Below are 20,473 nucleotides of genomic sequence, written 5' to 3' on the forward strand. Positions count from 1 at the left end.
CCTGGGTCACAAATCAGGTCTCAACCAGTACCAAAAGATTGGGATCATTCCTTGCATATTTTCAGACTACAATGCTTTGAAACTAGAACTCAACCACAAGAGGAACGTTGGAAAGAACTCAAATACATAGAGGTTAAAGAGCATCCTAATAAAGAATGAATGGGTCAACCAGAAAATTAAAAAAAATAATTTTAAAAATTCATGGAAATAAATGAAAATGAAAACACAACTGTTCAAAATATTTGGGATACGGCAAAGGCAGTCCCAAGAGGGAAGTAGATAGCGATACAAGCCTTTCTCAAGAAACAAGAAAGGTCTCAAATATACAACCTAACCCTACACCTAAAGGAGTGGAAGAACAGCAAAGAAAGCCTAAATACAGCAGGAGAAGAGAAATAATAAAGATCTGAGCAGAAATCCATGAAATAGAAATAAAAAGAACAGTAGGACAAATCAATGAAAGTAGGAGCTATTTCTTTGAAAGAATTGATAAACCCCTGGCCAGACTTATACAAAAGAAAAGAGAAAGGACCCAAATAAATAAAATCATGAATGAAAGAGGAGAAATCACAACCAACACCAAAGAAATACAAACAATTATAAGAACATATTATGAGCAACTGTATGCCAGCAAATTTGACAAACTGGAAGAAATGGATGCATTCCTAGAGACATATAAACTACCAAACTTGAACGAGGAAGAAATGGAAAACCTGAACAGACCCATAACCAGTAAAGAGATTGAAGCAGTCATCAAAAATCTCCCAACAAACAAGAGCCCAAGGCCAAATGGCTTCCCAGGGGAATTCTACCAAACATTTAAAGAAGAATTAATACCTACTCTCCTGAAACTGTTCCAAAAAATAAAAATGGAAGGAAAACTTTCAAACTCATTTTATGTGGTCAGCATTACCTTGATCCCAAAACCAGACAAAGACCCCACCAAAAACGAGAATTACAGACCAATATCCTTGATAAACACTGTTGCAAAAGTTCTCACCAAAATACTAGTCAATAGGATCCAACAATACATTAAAAGGATTATTCACCATGACCAAGTAGGATTTATTCCTGGGCTGCAAGGAAATCTGCAAATCAATCAATGTGATATGATACATTAATAAAAGAAAGAACAAGAACCATCTGATACTCTCAACAGATGCTGAAAAAGCATTTGACAAAGTACACCATCCTTTCTTGATCAAAACTCTTCTCAGTGTAGGGATCGAGGGGACATAACCTTAATATCATAAAAGTCATCTATGAAAAACCCGCAGTGAATGTCATTCTCAATGAGGAAAAACTGAGAGCTGTTCCCCTAAGGTCAAGAACACAGCAGGGATGTCTACTATCACCACTGCTATTCAACATAGTACTAGAAGTCCTAGTCTCAACAATCAGACAACAAAAAGAAATTAAAGGTATCCGAATCAGCAAAAAAGAAGTCAAACTCTCACTCTTTGTGGATGATAAGATACTTCATGTAGAAAATGCAGATGACTCCACTCCAAAACTGCTAGAACTCATACAGGAATTCAGTAAAGTGTCAGGATATAAAATCAATGCACAGAAATCAGTTGTATTTCTATACACCAACAAGACAGAAGAAAGAGAAATTAAGGAGTCGATTCCATTTACAATTGCACCACAAACCATTAGATAACTAGGAGCAATCCTAACCGAAGAGGCAAATAATCTGTACTCAGAAAAGTATAAAGTACTCATGAAAAAAATTGAGGAAGACACAAAGAAATGGAAAAATATTCCATGCTCATGGATTGGAAGAATAAATATTGCAAAAATGTCTATGCTACCTAAAACAATCTACTCATTTAATGCAATCCCTATCAAAATACCACCTTTTTTCCCCCAATGAAATGGAAAATATAATCCTCAAATTTACATGGAGCCAGAAAAAACCCTGAATAGCCAGAGGAATGTTGAAAAAGAAAGCCAAAGTTGGTAGCATCACAATACCAGAACTCAAGCTCTATTACAAAGCTGTCATCATCAACACAGTATGGTTCTGGCATAGAAATAGACCCATAGATCAATGGAACAGAATAAAGAGCCCAGAAATTGACCCTCAACTCTATGGTCAAATAATTTTCAACCAAGCAGGAGAGAAAGTCCAGTAGAAAAAAGACTATTTCTTAAAAAAATGGTGTTGGGAAAATTGGACAGCCACAGGCAGAAGAATGAAAGTGGAGCATTTCCTTACACCACGCACAAAAATAGACTCAAAATGTATGAAAAGCCTCAAAGTGAGACAGGAATCCATCAAAATCCTTGAGGAGAACACAGGCAGCAACCTCATCGACCTCAGCTGCAGCAACTGCTTCTAAGAAACATCGCCAAAGGCAAGGGAAGCAAGGACAAAAATGAACTATTGGCACTTCATCAAGATCAAAAGCTTTTGCACAGCAGCGGAAACAGTCAACAAAACCAAAAGACAACTGACAGAATGGGAGAAGATATTCGCAAATGACATGTCAGATAAAGGGCTGTATCCAAAATCTATAAAGAGCTTAGCAAACTCAACACCCAAAGAACAAATAATCCTGTCAAGAAATGGGCAGAAGACATGAACAGATATTTCTGCAAAGAAGAAATCCAGATGGCCAACAGACATGAAAAAGTGCTGAACATCTCTTGACATCAGGGAAATACAAATGAAAACCATGGTGAGATACAACCTCACACCGGTCAGAATGGCTAAAATTAACGTCAGGAAATGACAGATGCTGGCAAGGATGCAGAGAAAGGGGAACCCTCCTACACTGTTGGTGGGGATGCAAGCTGGTGCAGCCATTCTGGAAAACAGTATGGAGATTCCTCAAGAAGTTGAAGATAGAGCTACCTATGACGCAGCAATCACACTACTGGGTATTTACCCTAAAGATACAAGTGTAGTGATCCAAAGGGCATACATACCCAAATGTTTATAGCAGCAATGTCCACAATAGCTAAACCATGGAATGAACCTAGATATCCATCAACAGATAATGGATAAAGAAGAAGTGGTGTATATGTGTGTGTGTGTATGTGTGTGTGTAAACACACACACACAATGGAATACTATGTAGCCATCAACAGAAATGAAATCTTGCCATTTGCCACAACATGGATAGAACCAGAAGGTAGTATACTGAGCAAAATATGTCAATCAGAGGAATACAATTATCATATGTTCTCTCTTATATGAGGAATTCGGGTATCTGCTATGGTGAGTGTGGCGAAATGTATAAGCCTGATGATTGACAGACCTGTACCCTGTGGCAAATAATACATTATATGTTAATAAAAATAAATAAATTGAGGGGCACCTGGGTGGCTCAGTGGGTTAAAGCCTCTGCCTTCGGCTCAGGTCATGATCCCAGGGTCCTGGGATAGAGCCCCGCATCGGGCTCTCTGCTCAGCGGGGAGCCTGCATCCTCCCTTCTCTCTCTGCCTGCCTCTCTGCCTACTTGTGATCTGTCTGTCAAATAAATAAATAAAATCTTAAAAATAAATAAATAAATAAATAAATTGAAAAAACAGGACCACATCCAGGTAAAAGCTTTAGCATAGCAAAGGAAACATCAACCAAAAGAAATGTCAATATATTAATGGGAGAAGATATTTGCAAATAATATACCCAATAAGTGGTTACCACCCCAAAATATATAAAAATCTCATAAACCAATATCAAATAAGCGACTGATCTGATTAAAAAATGGGCAGATCTGAGTAGACATTTTCCCAAAGATATACAGACGGCCATCAGACACATGAAAAGAAGCTCAACATCACTAATCATCAGGCAAATGCAAATCAAAACCACAGTGAGATATCACCTCATACCTGTCTGAATGGCTTTTATCAGAAAGACAAAAAATAACAAGGGTTAGAAAGTATGTGTAGATAAGGGAACACTTGTGCACTCTCTATGGGAATGTAAATCCGTGCTGTCACTATGGAAAATAGTATTGGGGTTTCTAGAAATTAAAAATAGAACTACTATATGATGTAGCAGTTCCACTTCTAGGTATTTATGCAAAGAAAATGAAAACAGTAATTTGAAAAGACGTATGCACCCCTATTTGCAGTATTATTTTTATAGTCATGACAGGGAAACAACCTAAATGTCCATTGACAGATGTGTGGGTAAAGGAGACATGGTGTAAATGTACAATATAATATTACTCAACCATTAAAAAAAAAAAATCTTGCCATTTGTGACAACATTCATGGACCCAGAGTACATGACACTAAATGGAATAAATCCTAGAAAGACCAATACCATATGACTTCACTTCAATGTAGAATCTAAAAAACAAAACAAAACAAAAATAGACTCATAGACACAGAGAATAAAGTGAAGATTTTGCAGAAGGTTAGGGAAGTGGGAGGCTGCATGAAATACATGAAGGAGATTAAGAGGTACTGTGTTTCAGTGATAAAATAAATAAGACACAGGGATGCAATGTAATGTACACAATAGGGCATACAGTCAGTAATACATTTTAACAATTTTTCATGGTGACAGATGGTAAGTGGATGTGACCATTTTGTAATTCATATAAATGTCTATTATGTCATAGATCTGAAACTAACATTGTATATTATTTTTTTTCAGTTAAAAAGAAAAAAAGGGGGAAACAATAAAAATAAATAAATAAAAATAACAAAATATGGATTTTTGGATTTCATTTGAAGTCTCCCAATTTTTAAATATGGTAAACTAATTTTTAAAAATTATAAAGCATTGTGTGTATCAAACAAAACTTCTCTGTAGCCAAAGTGGATCAAATCACTAGTATGATTCCACTAAAGCAAAGCAAACTATATATAATTTATTTCAGTCTAACACTCTATTTAAAGTATGTTCTTGAGAAAGTCACTAATATCTATCAAAGTCATTGTTCTTATATTCAATGAACATAATATCCAATTTACAAAGTAGTGAGGAGATTAAATCAGAAAACAAATATTAAGAATCCAATACAATGACATGAAGTAAATATTCTATAAATATTAGCTGCCTTCCAGAGGCAGAAGGACTAACATTGCCCTTTAGTTTATATCTCTGTGCGTTCTTGTAATATTTATTACTAGGGAATGGCATGTTACTAAATAAAATCTTAAACAATTAATGATAAGATGGACATGTAGTGGGTTTGATAACTTTAAAATATGCCCACAAATGTTTTGATAATGTTTCTTTCTGGAGGTGAAGCTTACTTTTCTTCCCTTTGAGTTCAGGATATTCTTTGTGACTTTTTTGTACTGAATAGAATGTGGTAGAAATGACACAGTGTGATTTCCAAGGACAAGCCATAGAGGCATTATAACTTTCCTTTTGTTCTTTCTCTTTGGGTCACTCTGATGAAAGCCAAATGCCATACTATGAGGATACTCAAGCAACCCTGTGCAGAGGCCCATTTTGCAAGGAACAGATACCTACTGCCAACAGTCACAAGAATGAGCTTGGAAATAAATCTTCCAGCTCAGTTAAATCATTGGATGCTTGTTAGCAGTCCTGGCTAACATCTTGATTACAACCTCAAGAAACCTTGTGTCAATCACCTAGCTAAGCATCTCCTGAATTTCTGACACACAGAAAGTATAAGACAAAAGGTACTCTTTTTTAAGCCACTAAGTTAATAATAATTTGTTATGCAGCAGTAGATAACTACTATACTAGTCAAATCCCTGTAGTTTTTAAAGAGATTTTATTGGCTTCCTATCACCTGGATATCACTTATAGAAGCATATCTGAACTAAACTGTAGAGACAGATGACTGGTTTGCTTTCTTTAAATCACCTGTGGTGCAAATTAATGCTAAAAACAGAGGATACTCTATAAATGCTCATAAATGAAACCTGGGAGATTTAAAGATACCTTTTCTTGTTTCTCTTGAAAAATTTTGCCTCATTTTTACAAAGTATAGTTCTGTGCTGAAACAAATATATTTGAGCATGATCAAGGTGTGGACCTCTTATGGTCCCTTCTCAAGAAGGGCAGTGTCAGTATTAACAACTTATGGAGTGACTGGTCAGAGAGTATATTTGTAGAAGTATGGTATTTTAACTAAATTCAAAATAAGATGGTTGACCATGTGGAGATTGGAGGGCAGAGGCTACCAAGCAGGATTGAACTTGGCATATTCTCAAAATGAGGAGCAGGAATGTGAAGAGCTATATCATAGCTAAAATATGAATGAATGAGAATAGATGAGGTAGTAGAGACTGGCAGGTATACACAAACTACAGTAGATGGGCAGATTTCATAAACATTATATTGAAAAACCAGGGAACATTTTTACTTTAAATGCAATTTTCATTTTTATCATACTGTAAATGTACATGATTTAAAAAGTCAAACACCCCATCAAGGCTGAGAGTAAAATGTAGCAGTCCCTCCCTCACCTCTACTTTTCTTGTTTTAGCTATCTCAACTGTATTCATTTCCATAATTCTATATAACATGTTTCTACTGTGATTTTAGCATTTTTAAAGTTCTTTATTTGATCTATGACTTTTTGTTACACATTAGGATTTAATTCATTATACCCTTCCACACATACATAGAGTTATGCATTCATGCTTTCTCTCTTCATCCTCCCACAATCTTAATTTTTAGTGATATTAATATTCAGTGTTTATATAATTATGACTATATACATTTCTGTTGAAAAGCAAAGTTTCATAGTCTCATACTTCCTTCCTTGAAAAACTTTTGTTTTTTTAGAGTTCCATTTTTTTCTTGTTGTTTTTTCCTTTGGTACAATTTATTATTCCATAATTCTACAAAAGAACTTCAAAACTCCTCCCTAAATGGAAAAAAAAAAGCCAAAACAAAACAAAGCAAAAACGAAAAACCAAAAGTACGCTCATCTATTAATTTTTTTTTTCTTTCGACATCCTTCCTGTTGCCTGACATCCCTTTGTTGCAATCTGTACTAATTCGCTCCATAGCGATGATCCTGGGTCTTCCTTTTTTTTTTTTTTTTTTAATCAGTCCAGACATTTATCATTTAACTGCTTCAGAAATCAAACATCTCATTTTCTGCTAATGTAGGGGATAAGAGGCTGCCTCTTGGTGGAGACTAAGGTAGGGGATTTAGTAGTTGAGCTGTTCTCAAAACAGGTTCTAAGCTAATCCACTTATTAGTCGTCCTATCCTATAACCCCACATTTATTTTTGAGGCTCTCTGGGGTTCTTCATCTTGGCATCCTATCTGCACTCAGCGAAACAGAGAAATACTAAACAATTCATTCATCATTTAATCATCTGTTCCTTATTGTTCAAAATTATCTCACATCTTTTGTCTCCTCTTTCGTTCGTTTTGGATTAATAAAATTCAAGACATTTCTTTATAGCATTTACAGGGATTTCCAAAAAAGAACAGATGAAATATAAACACTTTTGCTCAATCTGCAGTTTTTAATGGAAAATCCCTGGGGACAGTTTCAAGCAGAAAAGTTAGATGTTTGTTTAGCTTTTTAAAAAGATCATTCTAGTTGTTGTGTGGATAAAAGGGTAAGTCTGAAAGCAGGTGACCAGTTAGGAAGATTCTGTAAATTCCAGGAAAGAGATGGTGGCTTTGAAGGGTGTCAGAGCAAAGGAGAGCCTATGCAATACATACTACACATATTCCCCTTGTCAAAATTAAACATATACTCATGTTTAAAGGAATATATGTAAGTTATAGTCTAGCTTAGATGAAGATGCCAAGAATGATAGAAAATTTGAAGACATTACAGAAGATCAGAAACATTCCAGACTCAGATTGCTTCTAGCCATATGTCTATTCTTTTTCCATATTATGAATATTTTAACTTGGCATTTTTATTACCACAAAAAGATTGTCCCTCAAGCTGTGATGTTGCCTTCATTAAAGAGAGTTATATTATTTCTAATGTAAATACAGAGAAGAGAAGGTAAAAATAAAATTTTTAAAATGGTAAAATTATAAAGAAACTGTTTTCCTCAATTTCTGTGTCTTTTGGTTTAAAAGGTAAGTTAACATTTAAGTTTTATATATCTCTTTGCCAGAACATTTGAAAATGCTCACTGAATGATGAGATGTAATTCCATTTATTTTTATATGTCACCATAATATTTCTCAAGAAGCATGTACTCACTTTATCCCTACATGACATTAAATAAACTGAATTGAGTAAACAAAGTCTCTGTCTGCTTGGTATAATAATTAAACTGGTATTACAGAAGTTTAATTTGGGTGTACTGTGGGCAGGCACATCCTTAATCAGGAATAGACTCTTACATATTACAGAACATTCTCCTTTTCCTTTAACTAATGAAAGACTGCCTCTTCCTAGGCACCAAACCTGTTTCTTAAACACATGAAATGTAGTCAAAATGATCATCAAGGCCAATTCTTTATGCAAATAGTCACGAAGTTCTACATACAATCTGTGTATGTCTTTCTGAGAAAAGACAAAGTGCTTCTGACACAGGATGGTGGTAAATACTAGGTATTTGAGTTAGTCTTCAGTGTTCTTACGCTTATGCTTTCTCTTCTGAGGAAGGAACAAAGATAACTGACCTTTCATTGTTCCGCTAGTTCTCAATTCCATCTTCTAACCTGCACTACAAACCAATCTTATTTCTTTCCTATGGTGGATGCACTTGGAAAACATGCAAGCGTTGTTCTCTCTCTACAGCAAAAATGAAGCCAAATGAAACAAACACACGACAAAAAACAAAACCAGTTTGCACAAGTGTTTTTCCCACTAGGCAAAACCAGTGGGAAAAACACTTGTGTTTTACTTGGCTCATATCTCAAATGGCTCATCCCTTCTTTTTGTTTTATTAGTTCTCACTCCACCCCAGACTAAATCTATCACAAATCTTAAGAGCTTCACCTGGAACAGTACACTTCTTTCCATCTCAAACACTACTCTACCTGGTCAAGACACAGTTTTCTCTCCTTTGGATGGCTGCAATAGCTTCTTTACTGATCTTTCAACTAAGGGATCATTTTAAACCCAGATCATATCAGGACACCAAAAAAGAAAACAGTGTTCTCTTTATAATCTGAGTTCTGTGTTACACTTGATTGTCAGTAGGGGGGAAAAAAAGTCTTAACAAACTGAAAAGATTCATGGAATTAACTCTCCTGTGCTAATGCCTTCAAAATGATATCACTGATATTTCTATAAATATCTAAGTTTGCTGAAATTTAGCTCAATCTTAGACAAAACTTCATGGTTGTTTCCTCTTTGTAACATTTTACCATGAATACCACCCAGGAGATGACTCCAATGGACGTTTGGATTGTTTCTTCCTCAGGATTCTAATCAACAACAGGTCTTAGTCTAAATTTTAAGTCTATATTTTTACTTTCCAAAATATCACTCCTCTCCTTAGACTCTCCAATGACTTCTTAACACATTTAGCATAAAATCCAGAGTCCTTAACATGGCTTATGTCTTTTATTTTTTTTAAGATTGATTGATTATTTATTTATTTATTTATTTATTTGACAGACAGAGATCACAAGTAGGCAGAGAGGCAGGGAGAGAGAGAGGAAGAGAAGCAGGCTCCGGGCAGAGCAGAGAGCTCAACGTGGGGCTTGATCCCAGGACCCTGAGATCATGACCTGAGCCAAAGGCAGAGGTTTTAACCCACTGAGCCACCCAGGCGTCCCTGGCTTATGTCTTTAAACTCCCTTCCACCTCATATCTGCTTTGCTCACTCTAGTCCAGTCACACTGGCCTCCTTGAACCTCCAAAAAGAGCTTCTACCTTGGGACATTTGTACTTCATCTTCAAGAGAAGAGTATCTGAACGTGCATGGTTTGTGCCCCAAACTTCATGTAGATATCCGCTCAAATGTCAGTTTGAGTCAGTTTGGATATCCGCTCAAATGTCAGTTTCTCAGAAACGCCTCTCTTCATTAGTGAATATTAAAAATACCACAACATTCCCCTTCTGCACACAGTGACTCATCCCTGCCAGTCAATACCATTAAGAAGCAGAGCCTGAAGATGTGACTGAATTGCTGCATTATTATGACAAACCCTGAATGGAAGAAGAAAGTGTTTTCTTGAGATGGAACCTAGTCCTGGTGAAGATGCTGCAAAGACTGGTGAAATGGAAACAAAGTATCTAGAATATTACAGAGACTTAGGTGATAAGGCATTAGCAGGGTTTGAGAGGATTGACTCCAACTTTCAAAGAAGTTCTATTGTGCATAAAATGCTATCAAATAGCATTGCATGCTGCAGAGAGGTTGTTGGCAGAAGGAAGAATCCACTGATGTGCCAGACTTCTCACTATATTATTTTAAGAAACGGCCACAGCTACCTCAGCCTTCAGCAATGGCCACCCTGATCCGCCAGCAACCAACACTGAAAGAAGACCCTCTGTCAGCAAAGTTATGACTCACTGAAAGCTCAGGTGTTGGTTAGCATTATTTGACAATAAGGTATATATATAAAAGATTTATTTATTTATTTTGAGAGAGAGAGAGAGTGCAAGAACATGAGCAAGAGGGGCCAAGGGAGCCGGAGAGAGAATTTCAAGCAGATTCCACACTGAGAACAGAGCCAAAAATGAAGCTCAGTCTCACGACCCTGAGATCATGATTGAGCTGAAACCAAGAGTTGGAGGCTTAACTGACTGTACCACCCAATCAATGTATTTTATTTTAAGCAAGTATATTTTAAGTATATTTTAAATTATATTTTAAGCAAGTTATATACACTGTTTTTTTTTAGACATAATGCTATTGCACACTTAATAAACTATGGTATAGTGTAAAATTTTCCTTTATATTCACTGGGAATTAAACAAAAAACCCAACTGCTTTTATTGTGCTATTCACTTTATTATGGTGGTCTAGAACTGAACTGGATATGTCCAGGGTAAGCCAATATAATTCAAGGGGAAAAAGTTGGAAAATTGAGCTTGTGTTTATCAAAATAATTACCTTGATTCTCCTTATAATTTTGTGTGAATCTCATCTCATGGAAATAGGATGGCCAACATTAATTGAGAGTCCCAAAATAAAAGCTCAGGCTTAACACAGAATGGGATGGAACACTGAGATGATTATTTGCATAATTCACACATTAGAAGCATTTTGCCTCAATTATCTATAGTTTAGGAACAAACATCTTTTTGCACAAATTATCTAAGTACCTGATATAATTCTCAATGGCCTTTTGTGTGAGTAATCACAATCATAATGCGCCTGTCCAAGTTCAGGACGTTTGTGGAGATACCCATGATAATTCTAATTTAGTCAGTTATATTCTTCTTACAAATCAAATCCTCAAAGAGTATAGAGAGTAAAACTTGCATTTGATACAGAGAAAAGTTTAAAAGAAAGATTTATTTCATTTTTAAATGTCTTTTTAAAAATTTAACTGAGCGTTGTTCCTGTTCAGAACTTCAGAAACAACTAAGTATCTCTCTTCGTGATAACAAAAGCAAACAATAGAAAGACTATTTTTAAAACCTGCATGTTTATGTCAGTAGAATTAAATGATGCCATCTTTCTTCCTGCCAAACATAACCTTTTGTTGCTTAGTTTTGATGGCCAGGAGGGAAGATGAAAACAAAATTTTATCAAGTAAATATTATCATTAAAAGGATAATGATTTACAGAATATCTTAAACCCACATTTAATCATTAGAGTTGCAATTTTAGGAACACTGTTTGAGTTGTTAACCAAAGGCTTAGCAGGCTTTGGAGAATTATTTCATGTTTACCAGACTCCCAGGAGACCAAGACATCAACCAGAATGTCAATTTGTCAATTTATAACTATTGATGGGATGTTCCAGTGACACAATTACTAACAGGCACCCTCCTAACAAATTCCTCCCAAGAGGAATTTATGGTATGTGAGAAACCAAACCTAAAAGTTATTTGTTAAGCACAAAATCAAAGCAAAGGGAATTCCATATAATGGAGTTGAGGCCTTCTAAGTTTTAGGAGGTGCTTAGAAAATTATCAGGACTACACTATGGAAAGCTACCTTTTTGACAACTAGAACAGCTATGAATATGATATGAATATGAATATGCCTCCAACACAGTGTGTGTGTGTATATATATATATATATATACTTATTTAATCTAGACCTGTCTTTCACAAATATTTTAAAAAATCCTTCACCATCTATATCACCATCTCCTTGTTTGACATTGCTATTTTTTAATTTAAATTCAATTTAATTAGCATATAGTATATTACTCGTTTCAGACGTAATTGAGTGACTCATCAGTTTCATGTAATACCCAGTGCTCATTCCATCAAGTGCCCTCCTTAATACCCATCGCCCAGCTATCCCATCTCCCCACCCACCTCCCTTATAGTAGCCCTCAGTTTGTTCCCCAGTTAAGAATCTCTAATAGTTTGTCTCCCTTTCTGTTTTTGTCTTATTTTTCTTTCCCTTCCCCTGTGTTCATGTTTTGTGTCTTAAATTCCACATATGAGTGAAATCATATGGTATTTGTTTTTCTTTGACCGACATTGCTCTTCTATCCTCAAAAGTTTTTGTCACCATACTCTTAACTAACTCTGGAAAAAAGTTTTAAAATTTAAAAGTTACCAGACACTGTCTGTATTTTAAAATTAGTACTAACATATACTCCTTGTTACCATCCTCAAACACAAATGATCTTTTAGGCTAGGGCTTTTCCTGGAATGAATTTCACATATGTGCAAATCTTTAGTGCATATCTGATTCCTGTCAGCTCCAATTCTGAAACAGACTCTGGTGTTGTTATCATAATCTCAGCGTATATGGTATCTGGACCCTATATCCTTTGAGCACAGACTAAAATGAATTGGACCATTAGGAAGAAACAGCTAGAAAACTGTGATTAGAGTCAGTCTCTACAGCTTCTTGCACACACAGCTTGTATAGCTCTTAAGCCACAAAGACAGTAAACATATAAAAAAAGTGATGAGAGAATCCCATCTGAGTGCTTCTCCCTAAGATATTTAAAGCAATATTTCTCAAAGTGGATAACATAAAACCCTAGATATTTGGGATATTGATACATATTAGGCCTATACACACACTCATATCACCTCCTTAGAAACAAGTACCCAAAGAAACACACTCACAGACATACCCACAAAAATATCAATCAAGTGTTCAGTACTTAAGGAAATCCTGGGCTACACAAAGAAAACAGGTACTTTATTGAAGAATTCTGAATAATCTTTAACATGCTACATACATATAAATCTCCAATAGGTTCCATAGCATGCAAAATTTCCTAAACCCATTTGACCACAAAATCATTTTTCCAAAAATGTCTTACAGAACACGGAATATGTGTCCCAAGGAGCATGTTTTAGGAACTTGTATTATAAAGAGACTAAAGTGTACCTAATGTGAATGATTAGGTGGGAGAAAAATAAGAAAGGGATAAAAAGAGGGAAGAAACAAATATTCCTACACACACACACACACACACACACACACTGGAATATCTCAAATTACAAGAAAAACAAACACAAAGTAATGGAAGGAAAAAGTACGTTTAAATCCAGGTGGGATCTCAGTAATTATGTGAATAAGTTCTTTCATTTTAAAATGATTTGCATAAGGCCAGACAGCCAGTTAATAACAGAGCTAGGGGGCGCCTGGGTGGCTCAGTGGGTTAAATCCTCTGCTTTCGGCTCAGGTCATGATCCCAGGGTCCTGGGATCGAGCCCCACATTGGGCTCTCTGCTCAGCGGGAAGCCTGCTTCCTCCTCTCTCTCTGCCTGCCTCTCTGCCTACTTGTGATCTATCTCTCTCTGTCAAATAAATAAATAAAATCTTAAAAAAAAAAAAAAATAACAGAGCTAGTACCATATCAACTCACCATTCGTTTTACCCCACATATTGTGGTGATAGAAATATAAACCAGTATTGAAATAAATGTAAAAGTCACAAGATGTTAGAGCTTGAAAAAAAAAATTTCAAATTAAAAACCCAGAATCTTAATCAAAAACTGAAGTGCTACATGGTAGTTTTATTACATTGCTTAACTATGCTCCTACTTCTCACTGTCTTTAGAGTTGATGCTAAGTGCTTATTGTAAATGTGTCTACAACATTAAAAATGTGTAATGGTTAAGGAACACTAGGAGAAAAAAAATGCCCATTTTACTTAACATAAATTCTTTTAAAATATTTTTTTTTTTTAATATTTTATTTATTTATTTGTCAGAGAGAGAGATAGAGAGAGAGAGAGAGTGAGCACAGGCAGACAGAGTGGCAGAGGGAGAAGCAGGCTCCCTGTGGAGCAAGGAGCCCGATGTGGGACTCGATCCCAGGACGCTGGGATCATGACCTGAGCCGAAGGCAGCCGCTTAACCAACTGAGCCACCCAGGCGTCCCTTAACATAAATTCTTTTAAAGAAATGCAAAATAAAAGGAAAAGATTAAAGCAAACAATTATATTAGTATATTTATAGAGAAAAATTATCAAATAAATATTATTTCGGAAATTATTTTACTAGGGCTACTTGTTATAAAAATAATAGCTTCTTTTTTTTCCTTCTCTTTTCTTTCCTTCCCTCATTTTCTTCTTTCTTCTATCACGATAGAGTTTATTAAGACAGAAACAGGTTTCAGTAATTACATGTCATGGATTTCATATATAGGACAAAAACTTATTTAATCATCATGAAAAGAGCATTTTAATTTCCAAGTTTCAGATTGGTAGATTTAAAAAAAAACTGTAAAATATTTTGTTCTACTTGGTATATGGCATCATGACGGGATCATTTGATTATTAAAATCTATAATGAAACAAACAGACATGAGAATCTAGACAAAAACATACTATGAGAATTTAAAATTCTACATAACCTCAAGAGAAATTTGTGGGGGAATACATTTCTATTGTGCAAGATATAGTTCACCAAATTCATAGGAAAAAAAAATAACAGCAATTGAAGTGTAGCACATGTCTAATATCTGCTTTGGTGAGTTTCAAGCATGTTGCCAAATGGCAATAAATAGTAATTTAGTTCTTTGCAGCCTGACAACTGAACTAACAGTAAAGACAAATTTATAGAGGAACAGAGTGCTGAAAGTGTTTTTATTGTTTTGTTTTGTTCTTCTCTTCTTTTCACTAGGCATTCAGGACAGTCTTTTATGATTGCATACTGATTGTAAATCAGAATGGTTTACTTATTTCAAAGTATAAATTCATCCAATGTTAATGTAAAAATTAAGACATAATTTAATATCAGTGCCTACAACATTAAGCATACGGTATAGAAAGGGAATACTGAAAGTTCTCTGGAAATGTATCCTCAGATCATCTTTGCTAATTTTGAGTGTCTCTTTCCATCTTACCTTTTTTTTTTTTTTTTATAGAACTCAATGGGTGGCCTGATCACTTTCCTAAAATTCCAGATCCCTGCAGGAATATGTCATATTAACTAGCTACACACACACACACACATACACACACACACACACCAGTTATATATATTATTTGTGGGAGATTTGGCAGATTCTTTGAAAGTACCAGTATCTGCCTTTCTAATGTAGAAGAAAGAACATAACATTTAGCTTTTCCATCTCTGTCTTTGTTTTAGCCACTCAGGATTGTCTAATATATCTGAGACCTGTAGCTAAAATTTTTTTCTATGACAAAACAGGAAGGGCATATAGAAATGTACTGTGTATACAGTGAGATGAGATAACAAATATAGATTTTAATATTACACTAAAATTTCAAAATAAACAATTATGCAAATTTTAATGCAACTCAGTTTGACCTATAAAGACTGCTTTTTTCCTCACAGTAAATTTTTGAAAAAAAAAAAAAATTTTTTTTTTTTTTTTTCAAAAAAGAATGCTGTAGATGGAGAGGAGAAGGGAGTTGAGGGAAATTGAAAGGGGAGGTGAACCATGAGAGACTACGGACTCTGAAAAACAACCTGAGGGTTTTGAAGGGGCGGGGGGTGGGAGGTTGGGGGAACCAGGTGGTGGGTATTAGGGAGGGCACAGATTGCATGGAGCACTGTGGTGAAAAAACAATGAATACTGTTACGCTGAAAATAAATAAAAAATTTAATTAAAAAAAAAAAGAATGTTTTCCTCAGGCAAATTCAGAGAAAAGAATCTTTTCAAGAGTGGATCATGACAGGTATTCAGGCATACTCCCATCAGTTCATTATTTTTGCTTATATGGTACAGCAGGGATTTTATGTAATTATACATGCAAGGAATATTCCAACTTCATTATCAACTCAAACATTGTTACAGTGAATGAAGAGCCCACCATATACAAAAGCAGCTATTCTCTGACATGTTGATAAAATGCTTGGTTTACAAGCAATGATAGAGGAGCCCACCCCTGCTCACACCTCTTCTCCACTCCCATCATTAAATTACTTCAACATATTTAATTACTTTTTTCTACAGTGACTGAAATTGCATAGCTTAAATATAACTTTATCTGACTTTGTCAAAAAATATTTATTCCAATTAGATTTCCATTGCATTTGTTACTTACTGTTCAAAATGAATGTTCTATTCAGCATTTCAGTGAATTGCTTAACAAAAATCTCTTTAGTTTTCTAGATTGCCAAGGATTGTCGTATAACTCAAATGCAACCTAAGTTACAAACCATATTCTGTAGATGTTCTAATAAGCAATTGCTTGACCAATTGAGTAAATCCCTAGATTTACTATTAAAAAAAAAAAAAGTTTAGGGGCGCCTGGGTGGCTCAGTGGGTTAAGCCTCTGCCTTCGGCTCAGGTCATGATCCCAGAGTCCTGGGATCCAGCCCCGCATCAGGCTATCTGCTCAGCAGGGAGCCTGCTTCCTCCTCTCTTTCTCTGCCTGCCTCACTGCCTGCTTGTGATCTCTGTCAAATAAATAAATAAAAAATCTTAAAAAAAAAAATACTGTTAACATCAGACTGTCTAGTCTTCCCCTTTACAATCTGAGCTACTTAAAAAAAAAAGTTTAAAAATAGTTTTAAAAATACATATTATAGAAGAAATTGCTATTACTAATAAAGCATATTAAATGTAGAAAAGTTGTTTAGGTGAACCTGGAAGATAATTTTACATGGCAACTTAGTGAATATTCTAGCTATTTGACTGCCAGTATTTCATTTGTGAGGGACAAATGCATTTTTTTTTTTTTTTAATGCATTTGGATTAGTTAAGGTAATCACTAACATGGCAGAGACTGGGGTCTTTTTTTTGAACAGTTTCCAACAGCTGGCTCAGCCAATGGATGAAATATTCAAATCACTCAGCAACACTCCTTGTGCAGGTAGCCCTTGTTATTTATAATTTATTAGGAATTATCATTTTCCATAGAATCATTGAAAATGGCCAGTGTCTACTGCTTTCACTAGGCATTGTCAACCAGTGTCACAATAAATGGATTTAGCAACTGTTTTATTTATGTTAAGAGGATTTTCAAAGCATTGGATTTGATTTGTTAAACATTTATTTATGTTCACTTAACTATATACAATCATACTTTTATATTCCATTTTTATAATTTTGCCACTGATTCATTTAATATAATCATACTTATTACATATTACATGGTATTATTTCTTATGTTTAATAAAGATTAATAGTCAATCCCTTTAATTGCATGTCAAAAATATTAATAAAATACAATTATTGAATCCAAATCACCAAACATTCTACATCTGAAAACTATATTTATTCTTTCACTTTTTTTCCTTCTTAACTTGACTGCACATTTTTCTTTATTTTCTACCAACTTTTACGTTCGCAGTGTTTTCAAGAATTTTTTTTCCTATAAATCATAAAATAAGTGGACATATCTTGAATTTCTCATGCATACAGTTTCCTCCAGTCAAGCACAAATAAAATTTATACTCTTACGTTGGAGGGGTAGAGGTCAGGAGAAAGAGAGAGAGAAAGAGAGAGAGAGCAAGCACCAGCACAAAAGGAGAAACTAATGTGTGGGTCTGTGTAACAATGTAATTTGATTTCAATTTATGGTAATATGTAGGAAGTACAGTTGCTAGTTTGTGAATTTCTGGCATGAGAAATCAAAGTAAATCAAAATCACTCTTTTGGAAGATACATAAAAACTCTGAATTGATAAGAAAAATGTCAACAAACACAGGTAGTTGTTACCAATTAGCATAAATCTGATAGTTTTAAAGCATTTTAACAAAAACTACAGCTGATGAGCTTATAATTATCAATTCTGTTCCTTGCTTTTTAAAAATCCCACCTTCACTATCACATTGTGAACTATCACTCAGTGGCAAATTACAATTCTCATTTAAGTGACACTATAATAAGCATTTTGGAAAGAATTAAAATTAACTCCGTAACTTACTACTTACGTAAACAGTGAAAATGTGTATGTGTGTGCATATTCAAAACAGGTAGTGAATACATTTATATAAGCATATTCATATTTGCATATATAGGTTTCTGATAGCCAAATAGTATTTTAGAAAAATCTAAGAATCCTGTTTATTGATAAATGAAATCCTTAAATGGTGAATTGAATTGAATATGAATTGAAATACTCACTGTGAAAGGACTGAAGAATATTGATTGTCCACTCATCTGTTAATCTTCCTGTTTTTGTTATCTGGATACATTTGAGCTGATTTGAAGATTCTCTTGATTCAATCCAACAAATCATGTCTTCATTATAAATAAAATCCAGAGTATGAATTTCATTTCCATTGACTGAGCTCAAGGTTGCCATTTTACTTCCATTGAGATAGAAAACCTCAATTGTTTCAGAATTTGCAATTAATAGCATAGGCAACCTATCTGTAGGTTCTAGAATAAAAGAGAAAGAAGCGAGTTCAGTAAGAGTCAAATTTTTTTCCGAATTTTACATCACTCACTAGAACTTATCCTTCTATTTTAATGCATCTTTAAAATAAAAAAAAAGTTTGCAAAAGTATTTATTAATGATTCTTATGTATGCTTCACTATATGTTTCAGTTCAGTTCTCTAAGGAAAACATAAAACATGGAGCATTTGTATCCTAATTTTCTTAGTTGTAATGTGTTGTGTGAATGTGAGGGCAACGCTATTTACTTTCATTGTCGGTAAATAAAGTAAGTGCTGTGAGTTGTTATTTGTTTTTTGGTTTTGTTTTGGTTTTATGTTTGTTTGTTTTGTTGTTGTTTTTTTTTTAGCAATGAGGATGGATCTGGGGTTACCCATCTCCATACAGTGTTATAGGATTCCCTTGTGAGCAAGGGCATGCCTTTTTGAAGTGGATGTATGAAGCCAGAAATGGATTTTCTAGAGTTAAACACGTAAAGCTCATAGGCCCATAGTGTGGCTTCAACCACACTGGCTCCTTGACTGACCCACATTCCCATGATTACTGAGCTACTTCTTTCCATGTTTTTCCTCTATAGTCATGAAAATAAGATTGTAGAAATTAAAGAAATTTGCTTGATATTACTTTTAGAACAATTCATCTTTGCTCATGTTAGGATTAGTGAGTTTTTAATGAATATGTACTAACTGACCAAAATTATCATGTGAAAGTATTGAAAGAGTTTAGTGATACAGTCATAATCAAAGTAGCTTTTGTGCTAATTAGGAAATTAAAAAATTGGAAATCTTCAATTCCTCTTTTTTTCTGCCCTACATCCAAAGTACCAATAAATATCTTTGATTCTGATGACAAACCTCTCAGAAATCCCACTGTTTCTCAGTGACTATTACTAGCTACCACCCCGCTCCAAGCTGCCATCATCTCTCAACTAGATCATTCCAAGAACCTTCTAACTGATTTCTCTGCTTTCATCAGTGCCCTCCTCCTCTTTAGTCTATCTCAACACAACAGCCAGGGTTATATCTTTAAAACGTTAATGTCAATCAAGTCGGTCTTCTGCCCAGTTTTTCAAAAGGATCCCATTCCAATCAGAATAAAAGTCAAAGGGCGCCTGGGTGGCTCAGTTGGTTGAGCGACTGCCTTCGGCTCAGGTCATGATCCCGGACTTCCAGGATCGAGTCCCGCATCGGGCTCCCAGCTCCTTGGGGAGTCTCCTTCTCCCTCTGACCGTCTGTCTCATGCTCTCTTTCACTCATTCTCTCAAATAAATAAATAAAATCTTAAAAAAAAAAAAAAAAAAGGAGCTTTGACTGCCTCAAATGTCAGCCAGTTCTGAAAAGCATTTCTTTAAAAAAAAAAAAAAAAAAAAAGAATAAAAGTCAAAGCCTTATAATGCCCTATAAAGCCCTCTATGATCTATATTTCCCTCCAGACCCACCACCCTTCTTACCATTCCTTGAACAACAAGCCAAATAAGCTTCCATCTCAGAAGCGCTTCCTCGTTCCTAGAGTAATCACCCCATATGTATCAGAATGCCTGACTCGCTCACCTCCCTTAGGGTGTTATTTGAATGTTACCTTTCTGGTGAAGACTTCTCTTACTACTCTACATTGTAAAATTTGCAAGTCCCTACAAACTCTATATACAAACTCCCTATAAACCTTCCCTGCTTCATTTTT

At 35.0% G+C, this 20,473-nt stretch overlaps 1 protein-coding gene across 1 annotated transcript in view; it reads right to left on the minus strand.

The window, feature by feature from the left end:
- The window catches only part of LRP1B (LDL receptor related protein 1B), a gene marked incomplete at both ends in the record, with an annotated part of 1,929,835 nt that overhangs the window by 1,002,463 nt on the left and 906,899 nt on the right, over positions 1–20,473 (minus strand). The window contains one exon of the mRNA XM_080798957.1: positions 18,520–18,777. Within this exon, the coding sequence (XP_080655083.1) occupies positions 18,520–18,777 (258 nt within the window). The remainder of the gene's footprint in view (positions 1–18,519; positions 18,778–20,473) is intronic.

This window comes from Martes martes (assembly GCF_963455335.1).
Source record: "Martes martes genome assembly, chromosome: 3".
Classification (NCBI taxonomy): Eukaryota; Metazoa; Chordata; class Mammalia; order Carnivora; family Mustelidae; genus Martes; species Martes martes.